This window comes from Gossypium hirsutum, chromosome D11, assembly GCF_007990345.1.
Source record: "Gossypium hirsutum isolate 1008001.06 chromosome D11, Gossypium_hirsutum_v2.1, whole genome shotgun sequence".
NCBI lineage: Eukaryota > Viridiplantae > Streptophyta > Magnoliopsida > Malvales > Malvaceae > Gossypium > Gossypium hirsutum.
In genome coordinates this window covers 61,176,898-61,190,104 of record NC_053447.1, presented here as the reverse complement: position 1 = coordinate 61,190,104, position 13,207 = coordinate 61,176,898, and the positions used below count along the sequence as shown (strand labels likewise).

Genomic DNA, 13,207 nt, shown 5'->3' with positions numbered 1-13,207 from the left:
AATAGAAATAAGTGTTAATAAGGGTTCTTGAAACCCTAAAGGAGATTGCGATTCTGCCCAATTGAACACAAAGATAGTTTTTCCCAAATTTCGACAATCTAATTTCACCCAAAAAGAGTATGGAAGAACCCTAAAAATTGGAGATTTTTGGGCTGATTCCTTAAGATAGAAAAAGGCTGAAAACACAATAAGAACAGAAAATAAAATTAGATAAAGATTCAACACAAGCAGAAATAAAGAAAGAATTGACATCAAGAAATTAAAAGATAAGTCCTAAGAAGCCTTGAAATCCCGAAAGATCTCACAACTCCCTTCAAACGGCTCTAATCTCCCCTCCAAAGAATATCAATGGCAAGAAGAAGGCTGAAGATGGCTCCCACAATCAAAAGATTGTTAAAACAATTTCTAAAGAAAACTCAAGAGAGAATTCTTGGAGAAAAACTCAAAGAGAATTCTGCACTTAAAAAAATCTGATATTTTTGATATAATTGAGAAGTATCTAACACGGTGGCTGGCCAAGCCTTTATATAGGCTTTTCAAATATTTTCCTAATCTAATTAGAAAACTAAAACTAAACAAACTCCTAATTATTTTAGTTTTAAATGGAAATTCGGCCAAGGGCTTTTAATTGGGCATCTTGGACTGAATATTTACATAAAAATTTAAACTAAGTATTTAAAAAAAATAAAACTTTACAAATTGGGTCACTTTGACAATTTGGCCTGATTTTCAAGTAAGCATGGTTTGTCTTCTTGTTTGGGCTTGGGTTGGGCCTTTGAGACTTGTATCAACTTTGGTTTTAAAATAATGTCTAATATGGATTATAAGAATTGGTGTAGTTCAGACTCCAATTACCCTGTTAGAGCTACCACTAGAATCTATTGATTCTCTTCCAATTGGTTGGACCGTAGGTGCGATGATTTACTTCACGGGTGAGATCTTTGGTTCAAGTCTAGGATGGCCTAGCTGTTCCAAGGAAAAGATTAGAAGAAGCATCTGGTTCAAGTCTAGGATGGCCCAGCTGCGCCAAGGAAAAGAATAGAAGAAGCATTTGGCTCCTTCATGAATTCTCCACTTGACTCGGAGGATATAGCTCAGTTGGTAGAGTTCCGCTCTTGCAATTGGGTCGGACAAAATAAAAGAAGAAGAGGAAAGAACTGAAAAAAACTGCAAGAGCAAAGACAAAAACAGCTGCAACAGGATGAACAAAGGTGGAGAATCGATAAGCAAATCCGAATGAGATAACACTGATTAAAAACCAGATGACAGATTTCAAGAAACGTTTCCTTAGTGAAGTGTCCATGGGAGGTGAATCTTGGAGTTGTTTAATGCAATAGATGAGACAGAAAGGACCAATGTAAACGAATACTGTGAAAGGCACCATGGAGAAGTCACCATGAGTGTAGGCTTGGTAGATTGTGAAGAGGCTGTAGAATGAGAGACAGATAGCTGAAAGAAATATGAGGATTTCATGATTGGTTGCCTGCATTGTTTTTGAATCGAAACAGTTTAAGTTGGTGAAAAAGCTGAGATTCTCGAGGGATTAGTGTGGTTTTAGAGTTTAGAGCATACATAAATATATATTAATTATACGTGATGGTGAAGTAATTGGTTTGTGGTGGGAATGCAAAGAAACTAAAGAGAAAATATTTGGAAGTTCACTGACTAAAAAATTGCTTTAATGAAGGTCCATTAACAAAGATAACTTTATTTGAAGTTTCTTCGAAGTGGATAACTGCTTTTCTTTGCCATTTTTTATGGTCTAATAGAACTTTCATGGTAAGTTTTTGAGCAATGAAGAAAAGTCGTGGAAAATTAGCGATGATGATTTCATTGATACAGACTTTGTTGGCAGAAGTCACCGGTGGACTCTTGTGAGTTTTTTCTTGTAATCATGTTTGGTAAAAGATATTCCACTAAAAAAAATTGAATTTTGAATTATTCTAATTGAATTAATCGGGTCAACTTGAATTTTTTTTTTTAAATTCAAGTTCAAGTTAAGTTAAGTTTTCAAATTCGAAAAATTAAAATATAAACTGAATATCAAACTACCCCTTTATTTTCCCCCTTTACCCCCAAAAATCAAAATTCTCCCATTCTTCTCCATCCGTTGCTTTTATTTGTTAATTTATTTATTCTAATTTTTTTGTACGATCATATTTAAAAACTTTAAAGAAAAATATTTTCAAAAAGGATTACATAAAAATAAAAAACATCAAAATCATTTTTTAATATGACTCGAACAAATATATTTGATTCAATTCAATTCGAATTTCATCTTATTCGACTCGATTTGAGAAAATTTTAAATCAAGTTAAGATGATAAAATAGGATTTGTCAACTCGATTAACTCGAAATTTTTTCATTCGATTCGATCCAATTGAACACACCCCTAAGAAGAAGAGCGTAATGTGATCCCCTTGGAATAATTGTCCTATTGAATTAATCTATCCCTAAAACGCAAGGGAAATCTTGAGTGTGGCAAGAGATGATATGATGTGATGGATAGTAGACTGAGTGAGTATTCGATCGAATCGAGTGAAAAAAATTCGAATTAATCGCGTTGATAAGTCCTATTTTATTATTCTAATTCGATTTGAAATTTTTTCAAATTAAGTGAAATTGTTAGAGTTAAATTAAAAAATTAAACAAGTCAAATTAAAATCTTGTTCCAGTCTAACTAATTTCATGTTAGAACACATAAATTTGAAACCATATATATTTGAATAATTTTTCAAAATAAAATAATAAAAAGAAAAGATACTTTATAAATTTTATAAGATTTTAAATTTCTTTATATATTTTTTAGATTTTTATAATTTTTTTAAAATGTAAATTTTGAAATTTTTATAAATATTTTGAAATTTTGAAAATTATTTTGTAATTTTTGTTGAAAGAGAGACCAATTTGCTCATTTTCAAATTTGACAGGGACCAAAAGGGTATTTACACCAATTTCTTATTCGAATTGTAAAATTCAACTCGACTTGAACTAGAAATTCGAATTACTTATTCAAGTTAACTTGAATAACTTGATTCGATTAACTTAAAAATTAATTTTTTTTTCAAAATTTTTGAATCAAATGGAGTTTTGCTCATTCTTAACAAATGATGTACTCTAAATAAAAGCTTATATGATTGATAATATGAAAAAATATATTTATATTTAGAAAACCTAGTTCGATACTCTCACGATCTTAAAAGAGTGAATGTTTCATATTATGCCAAAGATGTTGGAGAAATCAGTGTGAGAAAAAAGATTCCAACAAATGGAGGTCGCCGATCGAATGAAAAAGAAGCAATATTGTTGCCGATGACGAGAAAAAATATGAAGCAACAATTACGGGCAAATGAAAAAAAGAAGTGAAAATATTTTTAAGTTTGTTTATTAAACGCATTGTTTCATTTAAGTTACAACTAAATTTAAAAAATAAAAAATAAAACTTTAGCTAAATTCAAAAAAAATTTGAAGAGGAAGTAAAAAATTATTGAATTATAAGAAAAAAATAAAAAAATTATTAAATATATATAAATTCAACAAATTACTGACTTCGATCGGCTTTGACTAGCATTTACTAATGTTGACCAATTTTCAAAATTCATTTTCGATCACTGATCAATTTAAACAAATTGTTTGTACAATTTTTTTTATAAGTTTCAATATTTTTTACTTCTTATTTTTCAAATTTTTTTTCTAAATTTACATTTTCTATTTTAAAAAAAAATTCAAATTTATATATTTTAAATAATATTTTATATATTGTTTTTGAAATTTAAAAAAAATTTAAATAGCCTTTTCAATATTTATAAAAAAAACTAGTTTTTATAAAATCGATTTGAAAAAAAATATAATTATTAAGAAAAGAAAAGAAGAGAAAAAGGTAAACACGTGAGAGAAATATAATAAATATAGAGCACTTTTATTAGTCCATGATTTTTTGGTTTTTTTTTTCGAAAATAACATAAGAACATTATAACAAATTAAAAGGAATAAAAACACCTGATGCATTATTTTGTTCAAAAATGTGGATTAACTCCTTAGGCACGTCTTCCTTCCCAACAGAAGACATATTGACCATGAATTTCAGCTGTCAATGAATGCAGCAACATTGCAAAGCTGATAGGGAAATTCCAAGGCAAACGCCTCCCTTGGGGAAACCTTGGGTTTTACAGGCTAGCTTGCAGTCCGGAATTTTTGAACAAGGTGCCAAGGAAGTTAGCAAGTTTGTACCATCCACTGCTATTGCCCTTACAACTAATCATACATACAATATTGTATCAATCAAGACAAAGGAAAATAATCACATATATATAATACTTCAAGATTCAATCGAGATATATAAGCAATTACCTAAATTCGATATTAAAATCAAAGGCAAAATTTGTTGAACCATAAGATATGTAGCTTTTCCTTTTGTCATTCTCTCTCTTAATGCTTTCAATTATGTATTCTAACTTGTTAAAAAAAATGCATTCTATATATAAGAGGTTTTCACTGAAGATCAACCAAAAATAAAATGTTGTAAGTTTTATTCGTAGACTTTTTTTAAGGTTAAATTTCTCTTCATTATTTTTTATTTTAATTTATTATTATTTGGATCCCGAATCATTAATGTATAAAAAATTAATAGAGCAAATCTCAAACTACTATAATTACATTAATACTCCAAATCTTTGCTTTTATTTTTATTTTTTTTATAAATTCTTCCTTTTTCTGAGATATAGACAGCTGTATTACCTATTTAGTATTTATTAAATTTGTAATTATAATATAAAGGTTAAAATATCTCATAAATTTTTATATTTTTCGTAAATGCTTCAAGATTATATATATTTAATATATTAATAGTTATTATTATATGATAATAATAAATTTAATATTAATTAAATATGATTTAACCTGATAATATATCAATGCTAGTTTACGCAATGCACGGAATAGTTGTACATATTAATTTATATGTTAAGTAATTTTTAATAATTTTATAAAAAAATAAATAATTAACTATAAACATATTATATCATAATTTCTTTTTAAAAGTAATAAATTAAATTATTGGGTAAAGTTAAATATATAATTCAAACGCTTTTTATTCGTTAAATAAAAAGAATAGAAGCATATTACATAGATTAGTGATTCTGAATAATTTCTTAAATAGCTTTAAATATTATACTTAATAGTCAGTAATCTTTTTTAGATAGAAATCAATGTTGACAATAATTTTAAAAATTAATTATTGAAAAAATTATGCTTTTAATTAGAGGGAAATGTATGATGAAAATTAAATCAAACTGCTTTAGATGATATTTACTTTTTTCTAAATACTAAAATTAACCTTATAAATAATATTCAATTCGTTTACTTTTTTTTTTATTTCTCAAGATATGTATCGGAGCGAGTCGTAATTAATACTCTGTGTTTTATAGGCCCATTAAGGGGTAGATACTAGGCCTACTCATGGGTTGAGTCCCCCGGCCCGACCCAAAGGCCCGTCTGAAATGTAGGAGGGTTTGGACAAAAATATAAGCTCAAAAAATTGGCTTAAACAAAAAAAGGCCCGTTTTCCGTTTAAAAACGGGCCAGGCCTCAAATAAGGCATTTTTGGCCTGTCCCGGCCCAAATTCACTAAAAGACAAAAAAATTTGTTTTTTTTTTATATTTTTTTATTGTTGTTTTCTCCCTATTTTGCGACAATTTTACTATTATATTGCTACTATTTTATTGTTATTGTTTGGATATTATATAAAACTTATTTTATTGTTAATTTTGTTATTATTTTTACATTTATTAATTTTGTTATTATTTTAGAGGCATTTACTTGTTAAGTTGCATCTATTTTAGTGTTATTTAAGTATAGATATTTTTTAAAATTTATATTTAATTTATTGAGAAATATTTATTTTGATGTTTTTAGTATTTTTGATGTATTATATATATTTTAAAATTATATAAAAAATAATATAAAAATTAATATGGGAGGACCGGGTCGAGCCCAGGTTTTAGTATTTTTATATGGGTCGGGCTTGGGTAAAATTTTAAGCTCATTTTTAGGCCAGACCCGAGCCTAGCAAATGGGTCTGAATTTTTAGTTGAGTTCGATCCGGCCCATGCACACCTCTAGTAGATATAGAGGATCAAACCCTCCACAGTTTATTAAGGTAAGAGAAACTTTTGCCATCTCATCTAACTAATAAAATTATAATTATTTATTTGTCAATGTGCATTTTAAAAACATTAAAAGAATCAAAATCATAAAATAAAATATTTTTGTAGATTATAGAAGTTGATTAATTAATAATGGTACATAAAATTAGTGACAATTCAAAATTTTTATCAACCTTTTATCAAATAATTTTTTAAATATTTTGTGATGAAAAAGAGAATAATTCTTCTTTTGTTCGTGCTACCAAGTACTAAGCGTCTTATTAATAAAGGCTTTTAGATGGTGCATGGGAGATGGTGAATCTATACTAGGGGATGATAATTTCTATGTTGATTCTACTCCTTGGTCGGAGATCGAGTGAAGAAGGATCTACTTTGGTTGAGGGCATCTTAACCCTTCACGATTCTAGTCGAGTTTATAAAGTACCAATTAGTTTACAGACACGACCTGATCAATCAATGTGCCATTGGCCTTCTAATGGCATTTATTCGGTGAAATCGAGGTACAGATTTGCACACTAATATAGCTCAGTTAGAGGAGGAAGGTCCTTGGCTGCGGATTGGAATAGACAGCTACCGCCAAAAATTAAATATCTCATTTGGTGATGTCTGAAAAACTCTGTCCCGACAAATGGCAGGCTTGCTGATAAAGGGGTTAATGTTGCTACTACTTGTCCTCGGTGTGGAGAGTTTGAATCTCTGGATCATGTTTTAGTGTCGTGTACGATTGCTCAAGCAGTTTGGCAGCAAATGGGCCATCTGCAGTCCCCTTCGAGCTTGCATCAACTCATTGTTTCTTTGCTCCAGACCACTGATTTCACTGCAGCTCTTTGGAGCCTTTGGTTTCATCGTAATTTACTTGTATGGAATGCAGAAGATTTCCTTCGCTCATTATTAATGTTGCTTGTACTTTTTTGCAGCATTGGGACGAGGCGCAATCTGTTTTTGGACGAACACAGTCTAACTCAGGTTATGCAATTTCATCGGCGGTTGGTTAGAGTCGGCCTTGCGCTGGTAAGCTTAAATGTATCGTTGACGCTGCTGCTTCTTTTTAGGACGAGGGATGCACGAGTTTTGCTGCTGCGTTACGGGACATAATGGTAGGTGTACGAAAGGTTAGTCGGGCCATGTAAATAATGTGTGGGATCATCGTTTAGCAGAAATTTATACCATCAAGGAAGCTTTATTATAGCTTCGAAGGCAGAGCTTGGATTCTTTAATTGTTGAATAGTTTTTTTTAACATTAATCTCATTGTAAGTTCTTATTATATTTGTTCTTTTTGAAGAATAACTAGAATTATCTATAACCCTTTCCTAACCTTTAAATAAGAGAATAATACGATTCAATGCACTCAAATCCACATACTCCTGCACTGACAACAATGCCAATACCAATCGAGCTAAGACTTAATCAGCAAATTTGAATGTACTTGAATACAATTTTTTCTATAGAATTGCCATAAAAAGGGAAAAAAAAAAACTTAGGAAAAAATGCCATTATCTTTCAATAACACGCCTGCTATTTCTAAATTCACTAGCATCATCATCCATCTCCCTACTATATTCACGAGACTTACCACGGTACCCATTTCCAAATGCTCCATCCTTCTTGCCTCCCTTCAATTTCTCCATATTATTCGTTCTCTGCTTCCCATAGTCACCATCTCCAAACCTCCTATTATCACCTCGGGACCCTCGATATGATCTATTGAAATTATCTGAGCTGTTTCTTTCACCATCCATCTTGGTGTTCAGTCTAGCTCGTGAATTGTTTCTGAAGTTATAATCACCATAGCCACCAATATTGTTTCCTCGTCTGCTAGATCCTACTTTACTCTGTCTCAACTCGTTTTTCCTGGAATGTGGGCCATCTTTTTCATGGTCTGAACCAGAGAAGGAACCACCTTGGAAACCAGAACTTCTGTTACGAAAATTGCCTCTACCATAACTCCCTTTGTTCTCTTTTCTCCGTTTGGACCTGGAACTGTCAAAATCATCATCATCATTGGAATCCAAATCAAGGTCCTCAGAGTCAAAACTTAAGTCCTTTAACACATCTCTACCCCTGAGCTTAGTGTCGGTTACATGCCTCGGTTTCCAGTTCAGAAGGTCTTCGTCTGAATCAAAATCTAATTCATCCTCAGAGTCGAATAACGCTACTTTTTTATGCGCGTGCTTAGATGGCTTATCATAAGATGGAAACCTAGTTCTTCGACCAGCAGCAGAACTATCATCGGAACCATCACTACCTTTTAATTCAGAAAACACCTCACTATCGGAGTAAACACTCGAAGAAGCTTTCTGCCTTGGGTTATTTCGTGGAGTATCTATCTCATAACTGTCAATATCATCTTCTTCATCAAAATCATCAAACCCGATGCCAGGTTTGCGGCTATCAATGTCCGAATACATTCTTTCATGGATGCTTGAGGCCCGGTCAGCTGTATTGGAATCATCTTCAGGCCCGCTAAACTTCCCTCGATGGGTCTGAGTGCCCAAGGGAGAAGCTTCACCCTTTACTGAAGAATCTGCAAACTCAAAAACAGCAACATCTGCCCCATCTGATTCATCATCGTCAAAATCAAAATTCCAACCATTAGAAACCTCCAACCGCCGAGCAACCTTTTCCAACCTTGTTCTTGGACCAGGTTGAATTTCTTGTAGTTTACTCTCCATGTATGCATCAGGGGGACGCTTGCAATCACAGTGAAAACATGCCATATTTCTCCTGTAATTTAAGAAATTGCACCTGCCATAGCACAATAACAACAAGAAGCAACGCAGACAATTAAACATATTAAACTGCAATAGAGGATCAGAAGGAAAAAAATTGTAAAAAAATTGAATCTGTCTTTTAAAGGGAAGAAATCATACACAATAAATGAACTTTTGCAAATGTGATTTACGTTAAAATCTATAATGGATTTTGCAAGGGAAAGAAAAGTAAACTTACTCGGGGCATTCCCATTCTCCAGGAAGCAGCTCTCTCTTTGGACGCTTAGCATCACACTGTAGACAGATCGTATTCTTTGCAAAATTCATGAAGTCGCACCTGAGACCAAAATGTTCAATGATGTAAAAGATTAAAGCGTGTTTAAATTTCTAAAAGGATGAATCTGAAGCATTAAACTAGGTTCCATATGGTTCTTGAAACTCAGAACTCTTATGGAACCAACATACTTGGGACAAAGCCAATCGCCCTTTTTCATCTCAACATCATCCCGTCCTACTCGCTTATTGGGAGGAGGAGGAGGTTGCTTCACTTTTGGTGGAGGTTTCTTTATTACAGGAGGGGGAAGATTCGGGTCTATAGGAACAGCACTCAACTTAACAATCTCATAAACCAACTTACGGACAACAGTCTTCCCAGACTTCTGTTTCAAAACAGATTCATTTACTGCAGAACCGTCCATGTAATGGAAAGCATAGGTCAATAGGACACGCATAACATCAACAGTTCGCGCTTCATCCTCTTTGTTCGTTAGAAGATATGCTTTCTCGCAAGAATTCCTCAAACTGCAAGAACTACAAACCTGATACACAAATTCCTCGAATTGTTCACTATACACGTACACGAAAAAGAGAAAAAAGAACAGATAATATTCTGTGCAGAAAAGTGATACGTGATGAAGAACATCAACACCTGAATAATTAAACAGCCAAAAGTAAAAGAAGCAACAACAGTAGATGCTTGTTCAATATGAGCAAACAAAAAAGCAGAAATAGAGATTAATACTTACATCTCCTTCATCAAGGTGGACATGTTTCCTCAAGAGTTTTGCAGAGAAAACCACCTTCTTGTCTGCACTTGGACATCCAAAACCAACCAAATTTTGGATATCCTGTCTCGACAATGACCTGAAATAATTTTCTGTTTCAGCAAAGTAGCATTAATCAAACAATGTTCCAAATAACTCCTATAAGCCTTTTTTTTTGGGGGGGGGGTAATTGAATTCATTAAGTCATCCAAAGAAGCAGAAGACAGCGACAGAAGAAACAAACTGCCTGAGGAAGGGCAGAGATCGAAGTCATTAAACAACATAAGAAACCAACAACTGAAACAGCTAAAGCATGAAGCCAAGCCAATCAGAAACATTAAACACTTAGGATTTTCTCAGGCATTGCCCATCTTTGGCATAAGGAACAATCACTATAGTCTCGGCAAAGCTTGAAGAGTGATTCCCTTACTATCCATGTTAGCAAGAATAATCCTTACAAAAACCCACTGTGAGTTCAAGCACCATTATATCAATTACAGAAGAAACAAAGGATAAAGATTAAATAACATTTCTATTAGGAGCATCAAAATATGAAATCATCCAATTTGTTGCAATTCAGTAGCAACATAGGAGCATTCCAGCATTCATACAAAGCTCTATCACTTCTTTATATCGATTTGTATGTAACAATATACATATATGTAACTAAATCAATCCATCTTGTTTGAAAAAAAAAAACAATGGCAATCATTATTTACAAACCTCAATATATCAAACCGGTCCTTCCCGAAATTAAGACAAGCAGTTTGCACAGTCTTGAAGTCCTTGAAATCAATTCCAGCATCATCCTTAACTTCCTCAACAACATTACTCATATCAAATCCTAACTCTTCCACCATCTTTCCCTCGTCTCTCCTTTTATGGTCAAAGTAATTTTGCTGCACTAATCTCTCCATCAACTCTATCCACTCCGGCCATGGATGCACCACCTCCACGTCCTTTCCCTTCTGCCTTCCCAGCTCTAGCTCAGTCACTGAATCAATAGTGAAAACACTAGCATTAGACTCATTTTCAGCAACTTCACCTTCTATGCACTCTTTATTCTCCCCAAACTTGGATTCCCTCCAACCACGAATTCGCCGGAGGGCATCCCCGTTTTGTGGCTCGATTAACTCGGGCGAGTAAGGCAATCTAAACTCAGTGGCATTAACATTATTTTCAGCAATTCCAGAATCAGGGTCTTTGGGTTGAAATTGCTGTTGGATTGCATGAGATTCATTCCTTGATTGACGCCAAGCTCGGATACGTTGGAGGGTGGCGTCGTTTTCGGGCGATTGTTGTTGTTGTCGTTTCTCAATTTGATCAATTTGGTCAAACACAAAGTTCAAACGAGCCGAGAGAGAGGTTGGTTTAAGTGGCTCGTGACTGGCGGTGCCCTTAGGTCGTGGGGAAACAGAAGAGAAGAGCTTTGGCTTAATGAAAGTGAAAATTGGAAGGGGAGAAGTGTTATGGGATTTAAGTGGGGTTTTAGAAGAGAGAGTAAGGCGTTTTAGGAGAAGCAGAGTGAACGGTGATTGCGCCATTTTATTTGTGCATAAGGAGAGAGAGTTAGGGAAGAGTTAAACTAAAGCCTTCCTCCATGAACGAACAAACAAGGTTACAAATTCGCAGAGGAAGAAGAGAGGAAATGTTAAACAAGGGCAGCCGAAGAAACGAAAGGAAGGCCATAATCGGCCCAACAAAAGAAAAAAAAGGTCAAGGCTGATGTCTGAAAATACCTTCCGGGGAATATAAACATATATTTAAGACTTAATTGTTAATTTCGTATATTAAGTTAAAAGTGGTAAATATTTATTTTGAATATTAGTTAGATGAATAAGTTGAAAAATGATTTAATTTAATAAAAATTGAAGTAAGGATTAAATTATAAAATTTATAAATTTTCGAATTCCATGGGTTTGAGTAGTGAAATATGGAACATTGATGTAGTAACTAAATTATATGATTATGAAATATGAAAATTTAGAAAGTTGAGCATAAAATAGTAAAGTTTGAAACTATAGGGTTAAATTGTAAATATTTCAAAACTTGAGTTTTAAAACTAATTTACATTATTTGAGAGTTTACAATTCTGAAAAAAAAATAGAATATGAAAGTTTAACTATTCAAAAATCAATGACTAATTTTTGGAAATTTTGACAGTTTAGTTGTAAAGACTAAATTAAAAAATCTGGAGATTTTAAAAATTGGACTATTTTGCAAAACTGTACAAAACGAGGTTTAGGACTGAACTGTAGAATAAGATTCTAAGAAAATTTGTTTTTGAGGAATTAAATTGTAGAATAGTAAAAATTAGGATTTCAAGGACTAAATCATAAGGGACTATTTTCTTCGACAGTGAAGAGAGTTTCTCCTTTTTGTTTCTTCGACAATGAAGATAGTGAACAGAGCCTTATCAGTTTGAAAAATGTCTTACGAAAAAAAAAATTTGGTAAAGACATTTTCTTTAAAAAAAATTCTTGATTTTACCCTATTTTCTTTTTGGAGAATGATTTCCTTTGGTAATTCATCTTCCATCAAACAAACACCGTAAAACAATGAAAATATTTTATGGAAAACATTTTACGTGCAAACAAACGAACCCTAAGTTCTATTAATAACAAAATTACATAAATTTGATTGTATAATAACAAATTTAGCTCCTATAATTTACAAATTCTAATTTGGTCATGATTTAACAAATTTAACCTGTATTATTTATGCGAATGTTGAGGTTAAATTTATTGATTTTTTTCAGAATAAAGATTAGATTAACAAAATATGTAAACATATAGGACTAAAATTGTTATTATACAAACCAAAATTATGTACAATTAATGAAAAGCATTAACACCGTGATTAATTGTCTTGAATTGCTTACTTTCAAAATTGACAGGATTAAATTACTTTGATTTCTTTAGAGGGACCAATTTACTTAAATTTGAAATTATTAGGGACCAGAAATGTCCTTTTACTAATGTATTATATGTTTTTTAAATATTTTATTTTCGTTTTACAACTTATATTTAAGGTTAGTAGTTCACTGGTTGTCTCTCTCAATAGTATTGTCTTCAAGATTTGAACTTTTATTATTTTCTTAGGGTGCAATGCGATTTACCATTAAATCCAACACTTGTTTACCTATTATAATTAATTCTCATGTATTACATGTTTTTGATGAATTTAGTTTTTCTAATATAATATAATATTTTTAGTCTTCTTTTTATTTTTAAAATGTGTATCTTTAGTTCGAGATGAATATATTTTTATTAATTCCGTCAAATCAT

At 32.1% G+C, this 13,207-nt stretch overlaps 1 protein-coding gene across 1 annotated transcript; it reads right to left on the bottom strand.

Annotated features, from left to right (window-relative positions):
- Window positions 1-7,536: 7,536 nt before the first annotated feature.
- Window positions 7,537-11,646, bottom strand: LOC107958669 (uncharacterized). Its single transcript, XM_016894500.2, has 5 exons — window positions 10,644-11,646; window positions 9,903-10,020; window positions 9,343-9,695; window positions 9,116-9,214; window positions 7,537-8,911 (listed from the first exon to the last, which is right to left on the bottom strand). Exons 1-5 carry the CDS (start codon window positions 11,462-11,464, stop codon window positions 7,660-7,662), a joined length of 2,643 nt encoding a protein of 880 aa, XP_016749989.1. The 5' UTR covers window positions 11,465-11,646; the 3' UTR covers window positions 7,537-7,659.
- Window positions 11,647-13,207: the final 1,561 nt, after the last annotated feature.

What these genes read in the sequence shown, in the direction of transcription:
- LOC107958669 (XM_016894500.2), bottom strand. Translation starts at nt 11,464, where the DNA reads ATGGCGCAATCACCGTTCACTCTGCTTCTCCTAAAACGCCTTACTCTC. An exon ending in GACCGGTTTGATATATTGAG is followed by an intron (nt 10,021 to 10,643) that starts GTTTGTAAATAA and finishes AAATTATTTCAG; the next exon opens with GTCATTGTCGAGACAGGATA. An exon ending in GGAGAATGGGAATGCCCCGA is followed by an intron (nt 8,912 to 9,115) that starts GTAAGTTTACTT and finishes GTGCTATGGCAG; the next exon opens with GTGCAATTTCTTAAATTACA.